The 16,684-nt window shown below is 36.3% G+C and overlaps 1 protein-coding gene across 1 annotated transcript in view; it reads left to right on the top strand.

The window, feature by feature from the left end:
• Positions 1–12,876, top strand: part of NUP58 (nucleoporin 58) — a 33,982-nt gene extending 21,106 nt beyond the window's left edge. The window contains exons 14-17 of the mRNA XM_010170199.2: positions 3,074–3,172; positions 6,045–6,140; positions 10,798–12,298; positions 12,404–12,876. Coding sequence (XP_010168501.2) covers positions 3,074–3,172; positions 6,045–6,140; positions 10,798–10,967 — 365 coding nt within the window. The 3' untranslated portion in view covers positions 10,968–12,298; positions 12,404–12,876. The remainder of the gene's footprint in view (positions 1–3,073; positions 3,173–6,044; positions 6,141–10,797; positions 12,299–12,403) is intronic.
• The last annotated feature ends 3,808 nt before the right edge of the window (positions 12,877–16,684 follow it).

The following is a 16,684-nucleotide window of genomic DNA, read 5'->3' as shown; positions in this document are numbered from 1 at the left end:
ATCTGGCTTCTGTTGAAATAAATAAAGCCAGTGGATCCTGGTCATATGGAAGAAAGGGAGCAAAGATGCGCTCCACTGATCTCCTGGGATGGATAATCAGGACACCAGGATTGTGGCGTGCACACTGAAGCACAGTTTTTGTGCAGTTTTTTGAAGCTAGTTATTAAAATTATGGTAAAGTCTTGTCTGCACACAACCTTTCTCCCTAGTTTAGCACTTTTGATCTGAGCACAGCTTTATTGGTAGCAGTGAGGCTGGTCATGCTTTTGTGCAGTAGCAGATAGAGTTTTAGGCGCTGCCTCACTTGCACCTTCCCTGAGCAATCTTGAAAGCATGGAAGTTAAAATGATGGTGGCTAGTCTGCCTATTATTGTTGATGGGACTAAAGTAAAAGATTTTAGAGGAAATTAAAGCCTAGTGAACCAAGAGCATGAGGCTGAAACTGATGTTTTCTGGTAAGACTAAGTTGTTTTAAAGAAATGCTTTTCTTCAAGCTCACCTTTCCTCCTCTAAAAAATAAATAAGTACACCCCCCCAACAACTTAGTTACTCTCTCCTTAACTGGTGTAGTACAGAGTGAGTCAAAGCATTATCAAGCTATTAGCACACTTTATTGTGTTTTGGCTTGACTCAATATGAGATTGAAGTGCTAATGGGAAAGGATACCAAAATCGTTATAGCACTTGAAATTTTTATTGTATAATTTGTTATTAACCTTGGTTAAAATTAGTCAGTGTATTATTTTGTCAGAATCAGATCTAAGTTGTGATACTAAATTTGTTCACTGTCAGGAACAGCTGTGATTTTAAAAAATTCCAGAATGGCTCTTCTGGAAATCTGGACCTGTCTGGACTCTTTGTAGTGAATCTTATTCGTTAAACTGAAATGCTCTACAGGGCAGATACATCAAGTGTTAAAATATTTGTGATAAAGAATTTGTCTCGTACCTATAATAGCCAGAAGTGCCAATTTTTTGCTAGTGCTTTTGGCATTGAAAAATCTCTATTACTAGTTTTTTTGCTATTGAAAATTATGTTTACTTATAAGAACTATAAATACTGATGATGCCTTCAGAACATGATGGTACAAAAACAACAAATATCATATGCTGTTGCTCAATGAAAAGCTTGTTAGCCTAAGGCAAAAGATCTTGTTTTATATAATCCAAGGTGTTTTAGAATAATGTTTTTTACTGGCTCTAAAGAGCACGTTGCATTTGGTAAAAAGCTTGGCCCTGGAGGACTGTAGTGTTTTGTTTTAAGGTCTTTCACTAACAGTGGCTCGTACTGAGATAGAAACCTGTGCACTTAAGAAGGAACTGGATATGTGGGTTTGGGTTCTTCTTTTAGTTTATTAGGTGACTAACTGACTTGTGTAGTGTTTTTTGTTTCTTTTTATTGATGATAATTTTCTTATTTTTAAAGAGCTGCTAGGTAGATGTATCAGTATTTAAACTGGATGTAAACAAGTTTAGTTTGAAATTTATGTGAAAATTTGTAATTACAACATTTGATATACTTTTTTTTTTAGCTGAAAAAATAGGTTGGGTTTCCCAACTCTTCCCTGCTAAGCAGAGACTGAAAGCTAACTTTAGTTGCCCTTAAAATTTAGTTTAACACTACTTTGAGTATACAGATGTCATTCAGCTTGGATCACATAAGAATTTTGTGTTCCTAGCAAAAATGTTACTTTTCAATTTACAGTGCCTTTCACTTGATTCAAAATTATTTTCCATTTAAATCTTCAAATACTGAAATTATTTTGAAACCTTGAAATACTACATCTTAAAACTCTAGAATATTAGTAACAGGAAACTTTGTAGTACGAAGGAAGAAATTTTGAATGAAAATAAGACCAAACATGATAATGGTTTAGGAAAAGGACTGAAATAATCTGAGCTTTATAGTAATATTTGAATAAACCATCACTCTGACAGATATAGTACATAGAGTGTGTTCAAAGATGGAGGGGGCTATTTTGAGGAAAGGCGTGAATGTCTGTGGGTTAAGTGTTTGGCACTGTATCTTATTGTCAATAGTGCACTGAAAACTGTTTGAAAAAGACAGGACTATGAGATTGTACTGTGAAAATTGTCAAAATATATTAATTATTTATCAGAATTAATAATTTTAAAATGTGTTAGTAATAGGCTAGCAAATTGATTCTTTATTCCCCAAGGTTTTTTAAAAAAATAATTTTTTAAAAAAAGGAACTGAGGCTGTAAATTTCATCTTGGCAGACTGAAAATGTTTTTTGACAGTCCTGCATCTTAGTGTGAATATGCAGGGAAAATACTGTCAACTTTTTTTTTTAGTTATGGGACAAACTCTGAGTCTGAAATTTTGAATGTATCTACTTCATTAAGGTACACAGAACTGTGCCTTTTGTAAATGTTTATTTAAACAGGTGGTTTGACTAGTTTACCTATTGAATGGTGTTATGTAGCAGAGCTTAACAGAACTCAGTTATCACTTGTGTGGAAAATAATTGAATTGTCATGTTACTGTGTAATTGACTTGCTTAAAAATGAACAATAAATTTAATAAAATAAAGTCATTGTCTTGTTTTTTATCTTAGTGTTCTGTTTAAATTTTGGTGGAATGCTTGAATAGTTTTGGATATTCCTATTTATTAAATGAATTAACTTTTGGTAATACAGTTTTAGTTACATTAGTGTCAGGTCTTATGTTTTTAATTTGAAGGTTTCCCTTATTCTGATTCCATTAATACAGGTGGCAAAATGTTGCTACCTGTGAGTTCTCTTAAGGTTTTGATTAATGTTTTAAAGTTTAAGGTGAGACTGGATAACTTTTAAAAAATACTAAATGATGTTATAATGGTATTAGCTTTGACTAGTTTCACCTTATTACAGTCAGTGTTTTCTTAGATTTTTACCAGGTGGACATAGAGGCAGACAGTTAAGTGAGGAATTTTGATGAGGTAAAGTTTGGGATCTTAATGGGATTTGTTGAAAGCAATGACGTTCACATTATCAAATACTTGAATAAATAAATAAAGGACATCTTTACTTTGAAAGAGTAAGGCAAGTTTGTTCTCATTTTTTTTATACCAGGGCCACAGCCATCTCTGGGAGTTAGTTTTGGAACGCCATTCGGCTCAGGTATTGGCACTGGCTTGCAATCAAGTGGCTTAGGTTCTTCAAGCCTTGGAGGTACACTTTAACTTTTCTAATGTTTCATTGAATTATTATACCGCACATCTGAATCTCTTGCAAACCTTTAACTCCAATAAGAGGATGATGTTTCAGAGAAAGACTTTACAATTCGTCAGTCTGCGCTTTCCAAACTTCATGCCTTGCGGAAGGAGTTGCTAAGGTTAATACAAGGGCTAATAAGCCATTATAGCGAAAACCCAGGATGAACAGGATGAAATTACCACATAGAAGTTCTGTTCTTAAAGCTGGGGAAGTACATCAAGTGCATCCTTTTATAACTACAACTTGACTTAATTTTACATGTATGGAAGTTAGGCACCTGAGATACTGGATCATGCTGTAGCTAATCCATAGAAATTTTTCACCTGTATGAGCAACTGTTAACTATACAAACCCATTTCGGCTTGGATTAAGATAAGAATAAATGCTAAAAGATTATGACAGTTCTGGGATCTTGCTTGCTGAAACATAATTTGCTTTAGCTGTCACACTCTCTTAGTGCCAAGATGGAAAAAAAATCTCTCCTCAAGCTGAAAAAGCAACATTTGAAAGTGAGGGAAAAATACCTACAAAATGTTAATAGTGCTGGTGGGGAATATATTCCAAGAGGGACACGTGACTGTGGAAGAGTAGGTGGTAATAAATTATAAAATTCATGTAGACCTTTTCATTTAAATGTAATGAATTTGCAGTAGCAGAACTACAAGTAGAATCTAAGGGATTAGTAGAACTTAATTTGCATTTAAATTTCCTGTTTGTGTAGGTCAGGGGTTCCTGCAGTGCAAGTCAAAAGACACTAGTGTCCTTTGAAGATTTTGTATTAGATCTGAAAATTGTTACATCTGCTGAGCACAAACACGATGTGTTGTGTTTTTCTTGTTACATCCTCTCCTCTCTGCAGCCTCAGTCCACACCCCTGTATTTTGCCTCTTTGAGCTGAACATGTGAATCAGTATTTTAATGAATTTTTAAAAATTAAACATCACTTGGTGTTGGAAACATGTACTTGAATGTTATATCAGTTTTACCTTAAAATTATCATATTGAAATTATATTTAAATCTACAAATGCCCTTTCTCATCAGATTTTAAGTTTTTTCAGATAAAAGGAAGGCTGTACACCTAAACAGGAAAAATAACCGAGAATAGTGGGCTAAAAGGAAGTACTACTTCAAACATGTTTTAAATGCCTTTTAAAAAAAAAAAAAGGGAGGGCCTAAATTTCTTCCTTTTCAACCAAAGAGGTTGTAGACTAAAGATTGTTCATATATGTTCACCAATCTGGCCAATGTATATTAAAGAACATTTACTTTTAAATTATTGGACAATTGCTTCTAGCTTTGTCATAGAAGCCTAACTTTTTTTTTCTTTGCTAGTTCTCTGCTTAGGAAGGCTTTTTCTTGCATCTATTTTCTTTTCATATATTCTGTATTCTTTTGCAAAATTTTCATCTTTTGACAAATCAAGAAAACTCTGACAGAAGCAAGTGTAGAAGAATAAAGGAATATATGCAAAATATCCTGCAGGTGTGCTCTTGGAAATGAATCAGCAGAATGAATATTTAAGGTTTTGTTTTGTTTTTTAGTCTTAGGGTTGTTTTGGGGTTTTTTTTTAACAGGACAATATTTAATGTATACTCTTGAAAGATTATTTTAGTTGGGGAAATTTGCTCTCTTTCCATGATAAAGATTCTGTGAATTTTGTCAATTATAAACATGAAGACTTTTGCATTTAAGTATGAGATATGTGGCATATTCATCCTGTGCTTTGTTAAATATTTGCAGACACCTTGCCAGAGTGTATAGTTAAAATAAACTCCCTTACATTCAAAGGATACTTGCCATTATCTACCCTTAAAACTCTTACTTGATTTAAAAACTGCAGAACACTGTTTCAGACAGTGTGTTCAACCATTGCTAGTTTTAAAATCTAAAAATTATTTCTCTAAAGGAATGTTGAAGGCTCAACTTGCAGTAAAATACAAGTATTTTCCTTTACACTTGAAACTTAAGATGGGGGCATAATTTCCTCAAACACAAATACTGTTCTCTTTTTGAAAACCTCTTGAGACAGCCAAAATGAGATAATACATTTCTTTTACTGTTCCTTCTGTCTGGCCTCTCGAACTGCAAATATCAACTTACTTTTCCTTTGAAATGATCTCAGGTTAATAACACGATTTGAAATTTTGAAATACTTTTTATTATGAAATTACAAATGTCAATTACAAAATTAACAGAATGAGTTTTATTACAGGTATATGTTTATGGGTGTCCTTTATATGATGATTTTTCCCATTAAATATTGTGGAATTCTGTTTCTATTCTGTATTTAACCTATTTTGTGGTTTCCTAGATAAAGCTGATCCCCCAATAACCTGGGGGGGGACAAGTCTAAAATAAGCCAAATGTAAAATCAAGAAAATGTTTACTCTGTTTTAAGAGTAGAGAATTTTTCGTTTAGACTTGTGAATGAAGATTGCCGCTTTCTGTAATAGAAGTCATGCAACTTGTATCTGAATTTTCTTAGTTTTGACCCATTTGCTTGCCATTTTTTTGCCAATTTAACAGGGATTCAGTAGCAACTTTGTAAACTGATAGGTTACTTCATCCATTTTTATAGTTTTTCCTCTACTCAGTTTGTATTTTCAAGGAAGTATTTTTCTCCAATGCTTTCCGGTACCACTGTTCTTGTAACGCAGTGCTGGGTTGAGAATAGAATAGTCTTGAGGCAATAATCTTAGGAATATTTGTTTATCAAATAATGCTTAGAATTATCTTTGGTTTCAGAATACTTGCCCTAAACCTATGTGTCTTTAATTGCTGTGTCTGTAATTTTTTTGTTGTATGTCTTTACCATTATTCTGCTAGGATTTGGAAGTAGCTCTGCCTTTGGAAGTAGTGCCACAGGAGCATCGTCATTTGGGTTTGGAACTACAACTAAACCATCAGGAAGTCTAAGTGCAGGTTGGTTTGTTTCTCTTGAATTCAAGTTTATCTTAAAGCAGAAGTGTTGAAGAAAACTTCTGAAACAGATGTACTTGAATTTACATGTGTTTATAACCATTAAAGTAATTATTTACTTGCTAAATACACATTTTCAGGTAAATTTTTAGGTTCTGTTAAAGGTCTCTTAGATAGACAATATTGAGTGAGCATTAACGTTTTCCATTTGATTGTGTCTGTCTAATTATGAGTGGAAGCGGGAGATCAAATGCATCAGATGGGATCAATGCAATCTCAGGCACAGAAATGCAGTTAATACTTGAATGCATAGACTATATAGTTACTGAGCTATTGAAATTAGTGTTTAAATTTGTGACAAATATGCCAGTAATTTAACTTCCTGTATTTACAAGTAAAGTTAATTATTTTTAGAAGCCCATAAGGTTTCCTTAAGACTTTTTATCTGCTTATCCTTTTTATTTGAATAGTAAGTTACAGGTATTGTACCTCTGCATATATCCATAATTCATTATCTTAACTGCTTTGGAAGCATTTTTGTGGCAATTGAACTGGTCAGCACTCATTTTACTTTTTTTGATTTAATTTTGTTGGTGGTGAGAAAATGAAAATACGGATGCAATTGCTCCTTAACTCAGATTTCTGAAATCTTAGTCACTTCTATAGCTTGCATCTCTCTTTACTTTTTAAATAGGAGTTTGTTTTTGAAACAAATAGCTTACTATAGTCTGTCCTACTATCTTTCTTCAATGACAGATTGAAGGAGTATCATGTCTCCTGGGACTGGCTTTTGGTAGCATGTTTCTTTTTTAAAAGCAAGAAGGTTTTTTAACTGCTATTAATACAAAAATAACAGGTGGCTGGTATTTATTAGTAAGTGCCCAGTGCGTTAACTTGGACGTGTAACACCCTAGTAAATTCCCTCAGTCTCTCTTTAGTAGTGAGGGAGTTGGACTGAATAAAATTCAGATTGTTTTCAGTTATCTCAAGAGTCTCAGATACAGAAGGTGGTAACCAGAAATATAAAAGATTAAATGTAATTCCTGTAATTTTGTGCTTATAAAATAAAGTGGTCATGAAATCCTGATCTAGACTGCGATTATGGAATAGAAACCTCCATAAAAATTTGGTAGCCCAGAAGCACATTAACTTTTACTGTTTATATCCAAAATCATATGCCATATAGCTTTTGGATTGCATATAATGTTTAGTTTTATTTTACTGAGGGTGGATAAATGGGTTTGAATTATGCCTGAGGCTAGCTAGGTTATATATTTTTTTAATGTGTCCTGTTTCTTAGATAACACTTACAGGATCCTGAAACAATATTCTGTTTTATGTTACCTTATGATAGTTGTATCTTGTTTCTGAATCTTTATCTTCTGAAAAAGCTAGGAAAATTGAGTTGATATGGCATATACTGTTATTACAGCTTGTGTTTAGATGTGAGCACTTAAAATATTTTCCCAAACTAATGTCTAGAAAGTGTTCCATCACCCTGTCCTTCTCGGCTACTTAGGCCATGCCCCAAGACTCCTCCACGTGTTTTCCATCAGTTTGTTCTTATTTTAGAGTGAAAATTACAGATCCCCAAATTGCTTCTGTCAAGTGTTTGTAAGTTATGAGTTAGATTTAATTGCTTTATAAGATTTGAAAATATTTCTAGTAGTATTACTGCTCTTCTCAGTTTCAGTTTCTATGTTAAAAGAGAAAATTCGGAGTCTTCTGAAAGTACTTGAACATCTTCTAATCGTAAATTTGGCTTAGTCCAGGAGCAGCTGTTATGTCCACTCTGTCAGTAGGTGAAAAGCAGAGCAACTGTAGTCTTCTCTCAGTTCCTTTAGTGCACACAATTGCGAGATGGAACAAGTGTCCTCAGACTACCCTCTGAAACACAGAGAGACACTGTGGAAAGCTGACTCCAGATCAAGTCCCAGTTAATTCCTACTCTTACTCATTTGATGGCAACCGAAAAGGCTGATTTGAGTGAGATGTTGTGAAGAGCATTAAAACTCCCAAAGGGATGGGAAAAGGAAAAAATCACCATTGAATTTATAGATAAAAGGTTGGGGGGGGGGGTTGTACGGATACACTATTTTTGTGAAAACTGAGATGTTACATGTATGTGGAAGAACTGAGTTGGGAATTTGTGTTGGAGATTTATTTTCATTGAAGAATAGCAGCCTCAGTACATGGGATAAGAGACAATCATGTGGGATTGTGGGATCATGGCTGGACATACTCATGCTGCTGAAAAATGGACCTGAATATGATCCATGTGTAGCTATGAGCAGCTATTAGATACAGAGTTCTTTCAGGGACATGCTGAGTCTATGCCCTCAAAGGGCAGGTTGTTGTTTACTTTCTGAAAATAATTGTTTACACATAAGTAATACTAATTTCAACAAAGAAATCCTTGATCACATTGTAGCTATGGTTCAAGACTTATGTCTCTTCTCTCTACAACTGAACTGTTTATGACTGATTCTCTTTCCTTGCAACAGTAATAAGACTGAATGTATACCTTGTTCAAGGATTTTTCCTGAAGATTTTTCATTTCCATTTGCTTTAGGGTTTGATTTGGTTTACTTTTAAGAAAAGAACTTAATACTGTGGCCTTGTTATGCTGCCATGACAGGACAAAGCCATTTAGATTAATTTCTCTTCTGCCTTTCCAGACTTCCATGCCTGTCCTAAATGGCACTTCTAGCAAAATAGCTTTTACTTTCCAGGCTACATCTAAATAAACAAGCATGTTCTCAGTCTTCTATCACACATTTTATACATCTCTCTCATATTATAACATAACTCAAATAAAGCTCAGGCTGCCCTCCCTGTGTGCTTCAAAATAATCCCTGCATCTGGAAGCAGCTAGGTGGAGGTAATTCATGAACTCTTTACCCTTGCCTACTGAACTCCTGACACTATGGATGACATACAGCTTTATTATTAATGCATTCATGATGTTTTCTATAGGGGGCAATGCTTACCTGTTATCTCTGATACGTGCTTGAAGTAAAAAGGTACCTTACTAAGAACAGTTCTGGTTATTAAAGATTTTTTTTCATTCATGAGACTCCCTGATGAAGAACAAGTTTATTCTTCTAAAAATCTTTCTTGGGATTCAGAGTTAGCAAGGAAATGGAGGTATAGTTGCATCTGCTGCACTCCTTGCATCCTAGGATGAGAGAGATGAAGTAGTCCACAAAATTTAGACAAGACCCAAATGAATAATATGATTAGTCACTCTCTAGATCTGCACGCTAATGAGTTCTGCACAAGCAACTTCACGTTGAAGGACTGCAGTTACTGGAATGTAGGTAATGGGAGATTTTCTTGACAAGGTGATGTCATGTATAACCCAGGTCCATTGCAAGAGGAGGAGTTTCACATTATGTTTTGAAGTAGTTCTTGATCCAAAGCATCAGTAACAAGTAAGAGAATAGAAGACATCAGGCTTGTGGGAGCCACTTTGGGATTCTGATGAGACAACCAGTTGGGTTTTTATTTCTGTGCTTCAAAGATATTTAGGCGTTGAGTTGAAGATACTGATGTGACCAAAGGATTGCTTTAACTGTCTACTTGAGAACTAACAAAACTATGTTAAGTAATGTGTATTGAGAATTTACCCTTTTTCGCATTTTCCCCTAATATTTTAGTTGTTTACAGGTTTGCGTGGGCAACTTGTATGAAACTACTTGTCAAAATCTTCCCTTGCCCATGCGCCATACTTGGTATTCTGTATGATTGGTTACCTTAATTTGGTTTCTTGAGAGAACAAAAAGCAGATTTAGGAAGTTCTGTTTCTTACTAACTAAGATTTGAGAAATTTCTAGCATTCTCTAAAAGTTTTAAATTATTATCTAAATTAATTGTGCATAACGGATACAAATTCACAAAAGAAAGTAAAATGAGTTAGCGTTACTGTTGCTGAAAACTGTGGGCAGTTTTTCTTCAATTGATCTTGTTTTATAGGTGGACCAAATCTTCACTTTGTTTATAGAAGAGAGTGGAGGAGTTAAAATACCACAATTCACTCGCCTAGTCATTCAGTTTTTCCAGCCCTTTGTTTTCAGTGCTGTTTTTTGGCTTAAGTCATAAAGGATGTTTTAAATACCGAGAACTTGGCAAGGATTTTGAGCCTTTTCTGCCTCTCATTTAAGGCATGATCTGTGCCATATAGACAGGCAAAGGTAGCCTAGTCAGTAGGGCATAAGGCTGGGAGCTCCAGCTCCAGCTTTGCCATTTGCCTGCTGTGAATGAAGCGAGCAGGCCGTGGTCTGCGTGTATTTCTGCCTTCCCTGCCACCCTACATAGGCATTATGTGCCGAGACTGAGAACTTGAGGAGTTATGGTTCTTCTGTTGTACAATTTCAGTGGGAGTTCTGGGCACTACTGTTGTATGGATAATGGTGTAATAGACTTGTGATTTAGGGTGTAGTTGTTTACAGCCACTGAGGTAGGCTGTGTTAGTGCTGTAACATCCAAGTTGACAGAGCGAGTCCAGGTGCGTTAGCAATGTGGCATGCTGTAGATCCATGTTAGTATAAAGTGTTACAAATATTGGTAATGAAGTGGCTTGTGTTCATAAAACCAAGGAGAACAAACTTACAGTCCTGATATAACTTACGTTTTAAAATATTTTTCCCTCCCTCATAAGGCTTTGGCAGCTCGACTACATCTGGGTTTAACTTCAGCAATCCCGGCATCACAGCATCAGCTGGCCTGACCTTCGGGGTTTCTAATCCTGCATCTGCAGGCTTTGGGACAGGAGGGCAACTTCTTCAGCTGAAGAAACCTCCAGCTGGAAACAAGCGAGGGAAGAGATAGGCACCCCTTTAAGGGAAGGGGAAGTGAATCAACTTTGTTCATCTGAAAAGTCTATTTTTCTAGATTGATGCATTAATTAAATTGCATCCCGGGAGATTTATAAAAAATTTTGCTACTTTTCCCTAGTCTGAAATACAAAATGAAATCATATTGAACAGCTATTTTCTTGTGAATAGAAACCTGTTATGTATTTTTATTTTTGGCCCTAGTTTTAGAAATGTTCTATACTGCATTATTATTAAAGAATCCTGTAAAACCACCTATTTAACCTAATGTTAGTAGCAGAATATTTTTTGTTAATAAGCTTTATACCATATGAATATATGCATATTTGTTTTTTGTACAGATAAAATATATTCTAGTACAAATACTAGAGTTCATATCTTCTGTTCCTGGATATGGCCTTTAAATCTACTTCAGGGTGTTTTTGTGTATATGGATGTAAATATATACAGTACAGTGCACACATCTGTGTGTATGTATGTGTATATATGTATAAAATACAGATGTGCAAACCTTGTCCCATAGACAGGTCTCCTTTTCTTTGTGTGTGCTGTTTCTCCACTTGGCCCTGTGATCCCCTATCTTGCTGTTCCTAAGAGTTTCAAACAGTGGGTCCCAGGCTATGTCATCATTGCTTCTTGTGTTTTATGGTTTAAGACCAGGTAAAATACAATGTTTACTATTTCATTAAGTTTGGTAAATAGTGGTTACTAGCTGGATTTTTTTAAACATTTTCTTGACCCATTTAGCAGCCAACTCTAAAGAAGAATCTGAGATTTTGCCACAGATGTTTCATAGGTGATGTTCCCAAACTGTTTGGTTTTGTTTTTTCTCCTGAGCTGAACGGTAGGGCGTTGCAGGATTTCTGAAAGCTCAGGACGCCACAAGGTCTGTGTACAAGCAGATTGTTGTGGGGCTGGATGAGCTTTTCCCTGCAGTTGGGAGAGATACAGGATATGCTACTCTGATGAAAACATGAATTAGCTGTTATGGGATGGAGTTGATTCACTAGCTTCTCATCAGCACTACTAGCATTGACTTAAAAGCTTTCAATACGAGGTAGAGAACAGTAATTTGCTGCTACAGAATGGAGGAGGAAAATGATGTCATTTAAAGGTTAAAGCTGTTGCAACAGTAGTTTATGAATCTGGCACATTACACCATCATAGCTTGTTGTGCTGCATCTCCAATTTGGTGTGCACTAGAAATAGCTGGGAAAACATCTTAAGGAGGAAATACTAGAACAAGTGAAGCTTTGCGAATAAAGGTACTGGTTGAAGTGTGAACATGGAACTTTGGAACCGAGTTGCTTTTTATGTAGATGTTTTGTATATAACATGCATCAAATGAATATTCACAATCATTTTCACAAAAGCACCTTTTTTTTTTTTTTTCTAGAGCAGTTACAGTGCATAAGATTTTTCTAGTACCAGGTCATTGGCTTTCTATCGTTAAAGTGTTACTACCATTTTGTATGTTTTGGAAATTATGTCTACATTCAGCAGTGATTGCTCTTTGACAAATGTTCAGTTTGTCACTTGATCTGATAAAATTAAGGGAAACTGAGCACAGAATTCCTCACTTTTGTACTTGTATGTTATTGAATCTTTGTGAACAGTCTCTTAGGAAGGGATATAATGTGTTTTTTTTAATGTCTCGGAAAAATAAAGCTGACAGTTTATTTTTATTTCAACCTTTTTTTAAACTTTTACTGGGCTGCAGTCAAAACCGTAATGTTTGTATTCCTTTGTTATTGCTTTTTTTAATAGTTAATGTGTTAAACCACTGGACTCTCTTGTAATGTATTAATTTGTGAAACTAATTCTCAATGTGTACTGTTTGTCCATATGTGCAACTTACCATTGTGCAAACAATAAAACAATAATGCTGTGATCCTTGTAATACATATTTGCATATTTGAAATATAATTTGCTGTTGTTCTCCTAGGTTATAGGAGAAACAAAAATGTCATTGAATAATATGTAGAATTGTTTTTCCTAGAATTTATATAGCACAAAATAGTTCTTGCTGAAGTTAGGGCCTTGATCTCTGGACTGAAAGTGAGGGGGTGAAGGGAGGTCTCGTCTCGAATCTCCTCACAGTGCACTGTATAAATCTGGGTCATGCTATCATGTAGCACTGCACTAGGTATGACCTTGTAAATTCAAAAGCAATCTGAGCTTCTTAGGTACCTGTGTTCTGTTTGGTTTCACATTAAGGCAACAGTTACATCCTTAATTTAGCCTAAGTGAAAAAGTGACTATGCAATAGAATTATCACATGCTGGAGTACAAACTGAAGTAAAAATGGGATTGGAAATAATTATATTACCAGAATATTACTTGTGTGGTTGAATTTAGCCATGATTTTCAGGGATCACCACTGTTTCAAATTCTTTATTTTGTTTTCCCCAGTTTAAAGAAATGTAATATAATTAGAGTACAAAATACAAATACATTCAAGGTGTGGCTTGGTTTTCTACAAGGCTCGTTTAGAAGCTGACCTGTACTTAAACAGCATGAAATTAAATCACACCTGGATTATTTGTTCTGTAAAGAAAGAAAATATGTACTGGAGAGAGGCAGGTTGATGTCACATATGGTTCTCTATTAGTTTGTACCTTGTACAGATCTGGTGTAAACTTACTTATGTGACTTCTTTTACTAGAACTCGGTGGGTTTTTCTTCACTGTTCTCCTTACAATGAATGTAGCAGAAGGTGGGGTAGCGTTATACCTTAGATCGCTTGCTTCATGAACCTCTTCCTCATCCCGTGTCCCAAAACCTTCTTTATGCTCACATTTGTCTCTGTTCCTGACAAGTTGGCTAGCTAGATGCTACCATGCTTATTTACTGCTTCCTTGCAGACTGGGAGGGAGGAGGTTGAAATAAGGTGGAGTTGGAGAGTGTTTATGCATCTTCCTCACCACAGGAAATCCAAATCCAGCTATCCCACCTCCATCTGCATATTCATAACAACTTCATTTTGAACCTCAATTGCTTTTAAAACATAATTTTTTAAATTAAAATAACGTTCAGGAATATGGGCTTAGTGGCCTTTTTTCCTTTAAACTGGCTATGCACAAAAACTTCCAACAATGAGGCACGTTTTGGACTGATTGCTGGGATTGTGCTGTCAGGCTGCTTCCTTCTTCCCTCTCATTCCCTTTCAACATTCTGGCTAGTATTTCCAGACAGGGATGGATGGTTAAAGTATTGCAGTAGTAGATTTGTACAACTTCTGATGAAAAGCAGCAGTTGGGCCTGGGGAGGGGAGTGACACTGAGCTGATGCCCACAGCTGCTCTGGGAGGCAGCAGTTACCTGCTGTGATGGTGCCTATGGAGCTTCAGCCTAGCTATAACATCCAACCTCCACCCACCTGGACAGGTAGGTCATTTAAAAGGAGGATGGAGTGGTGAGAGGGAAGATGAGGGGATGTAGAGCACAAGGCTACACAACCTACTGTGTTGTGAACCTACAAGGTTCACAACCTACTGTGAACAGGACAATTTGCTTCTGAACTCAATGTTGAATATTTATATGCTGGTATTTTGTAGTCTCAAACAACTGAATTTGTATATTTTTTCTGTTGGTTGAGTGTTGTCTGTAGTAGGTAGAAATAGCAGTTTAATTTTCTAAGTGAGTGGTATTTTTTACTCATGGGGGAAAAAGTTAGAGATTAACTCTGTAACCAAAGGAATTATTAGAAAAATAAAAAATTAAGGGATTCCCATCAGGTTTCCAGTAGCTCTCAGAGAATGCTGCTTTCACCAGGTGGCAAGAGGCTGCCAGTTACATACTGCCACTACAAAGCCCTTGCAGGCATGGCTGTCCTACAGGATGTCACATTCTGTTTCCAGGTCATTCACATTTTCTTACACTTTTTTTTAAGGTAGTAGGATTTTGCTAAATTTATTTGAACGATCATTCCAACCCACTTGACTCCTGTTGTTGAGAGATTTATTATTTAATGCTTTTTTACTCAGCCTCGGGAATTAAATCAGTTGAAGCTCCACAGTGAGGAGGCAAGTATGCTACGTGTTAAATACAGGTTTAGTAATTTTTCCAAGGCATGGTTTGCTTTTTATTTTCTTACCTTTTACTTGGAATATGTACTCCTGTCCTAAACAGGTCAATAGCCAAGCAGCTGAAAGGTACTTTACTTGTTTGTTCAACTAATGTCTCAAACTGATGCATTTCCCTCTTTCCCCCCCACCCCTCTTCAATGCAGGTGGCACTGCAACGTGTGCTTGGGCAGCAGCAGGACAGCAGCTTTCTAGATCATCATGAAATTGCTTCTAAAATCCAATTCTGATTAGAGGCTGGTATATAACTCCCAGGCAAGAAGTTCCTTGCTGGCTCTGTGTATTTAATGTGGCGAATTGCGGTAACAGGATATACTTCAGAGGTGATGATTCCAGTTAAGGATATACTTCAGAGGTGATGATTCCAGTTACAGAGGCAAGCTAGGATGGTGAGGTTTTGATCGGATGCTACGGTGTAGTGAAAAGGGAAAGAAACACAGACTTGACAAATACTTAAAATCAAGTATTCAAAAACAAATTATTTATTAGATGAAACTTGAAAATCTGAAAGATACCATGTACTCTTAATAAGAGAGGAAATGGGTGAGTTCTCATAGTGTAAAAAATTGTGACAGGCAGCTTGAGTAGACTTTCAGTTGGTTGAAACCTTGGGGAAAAAATATGCACAAACTACACACAGTTGGGTAGCTAAAGCTTGTCTATTAAATCCATGGTTAGATACCTAAATAAAAGGTACTCTAAACTTAAAAAAACAAACAAACAAAAAACCTCAAATCCTGATACCAGTGTTAGCATTTTTGGCTGTTCGGACCACCTTTATTTCTTTATCAATATATGCATAGAGGAACCAAACCTTTGGGCACTAACACTTTTGCTGTTGTTCTATCCAGCATACAGTAAAGTACAGGAGTCCTTATTTTAAAAAAAAAAAAAGTCCATCTTTCCAAAAAAGATGGTATGGATGAGTGCAAATGACAAGGAGCAGTTAGGCCAGCACTGCACTGGTTCTTAGCACTGTGGGGACAGTGTGGGCATGTATCTCCATCTCTGCTGGAGATGGATGGAGGAGTGATGGTGAGCACACCTGTATCTCACCAGCTTATCACTTTTATTGTTTTGTGCAGTTGTGCTTGGTACAGCTCTGGTGTGTTGCCTCCTTTATCCTGAACAGCAATGCCGAAGGCAGCTATCGTAGTTCTAATTTAGTGTCAGGCTGGGCCAAGTGGACGGACACAATTGATGGCAAAAGGAACGTACTAGCTTTGATGCTGTGGAAATGAGTCCTAGTAATGCACGTTCTATCAGTTTCAAATAGGAATGTGGTTTTTTTGTCTTCTAGTTTTTATTTTGGCTGCTGACTAAGGAAACTTGTGGCTCTCTGGAGCTCACTGCAGCTACCATCACCATCGCTTATTCCCACAGTAGCAGTATAGTGCTGAAACTACAAAAATAGCTTTCAACGAGCAGGCAGGTGTTCACTTCCCTCTGGCAGGCAAACCAGAAGCAAGCCTTGTCCCTGGGGAGGGCCAGACCTGCCGTGGCCATTAGTTAAGCTTGTGCAGTACAGACTACAAGGGCAAAGCTCCTGCTTCATCCCATGGTAGCAAAGTGAAGTTAATGCTGAGCTCTGCTCAGAGCATGCCTGCAGGGATATGACCTGATTGGCA

This window comes from Antrostomus carolinensis, unplaced genomic scaffold, assembly GCF_000700745.2.
Source record: "Antrostomus carolinensis isolate BGI_N321 unplaced genomic scaffold, ASM70074v2 scaffold5156, whole genome shotgun sequence".
NCBI lineage: Eukaryota > Metazoa > Chordata > Aves > Caprimulgiformes > Caprimulgidae > Antrostomus > Antrostomus carolinensis.
The sequence above is the reverse complement of the archived record's forward strand: the minus strand, read 5'-3'. Positions and strand labels throughout refer to the sequence as shown.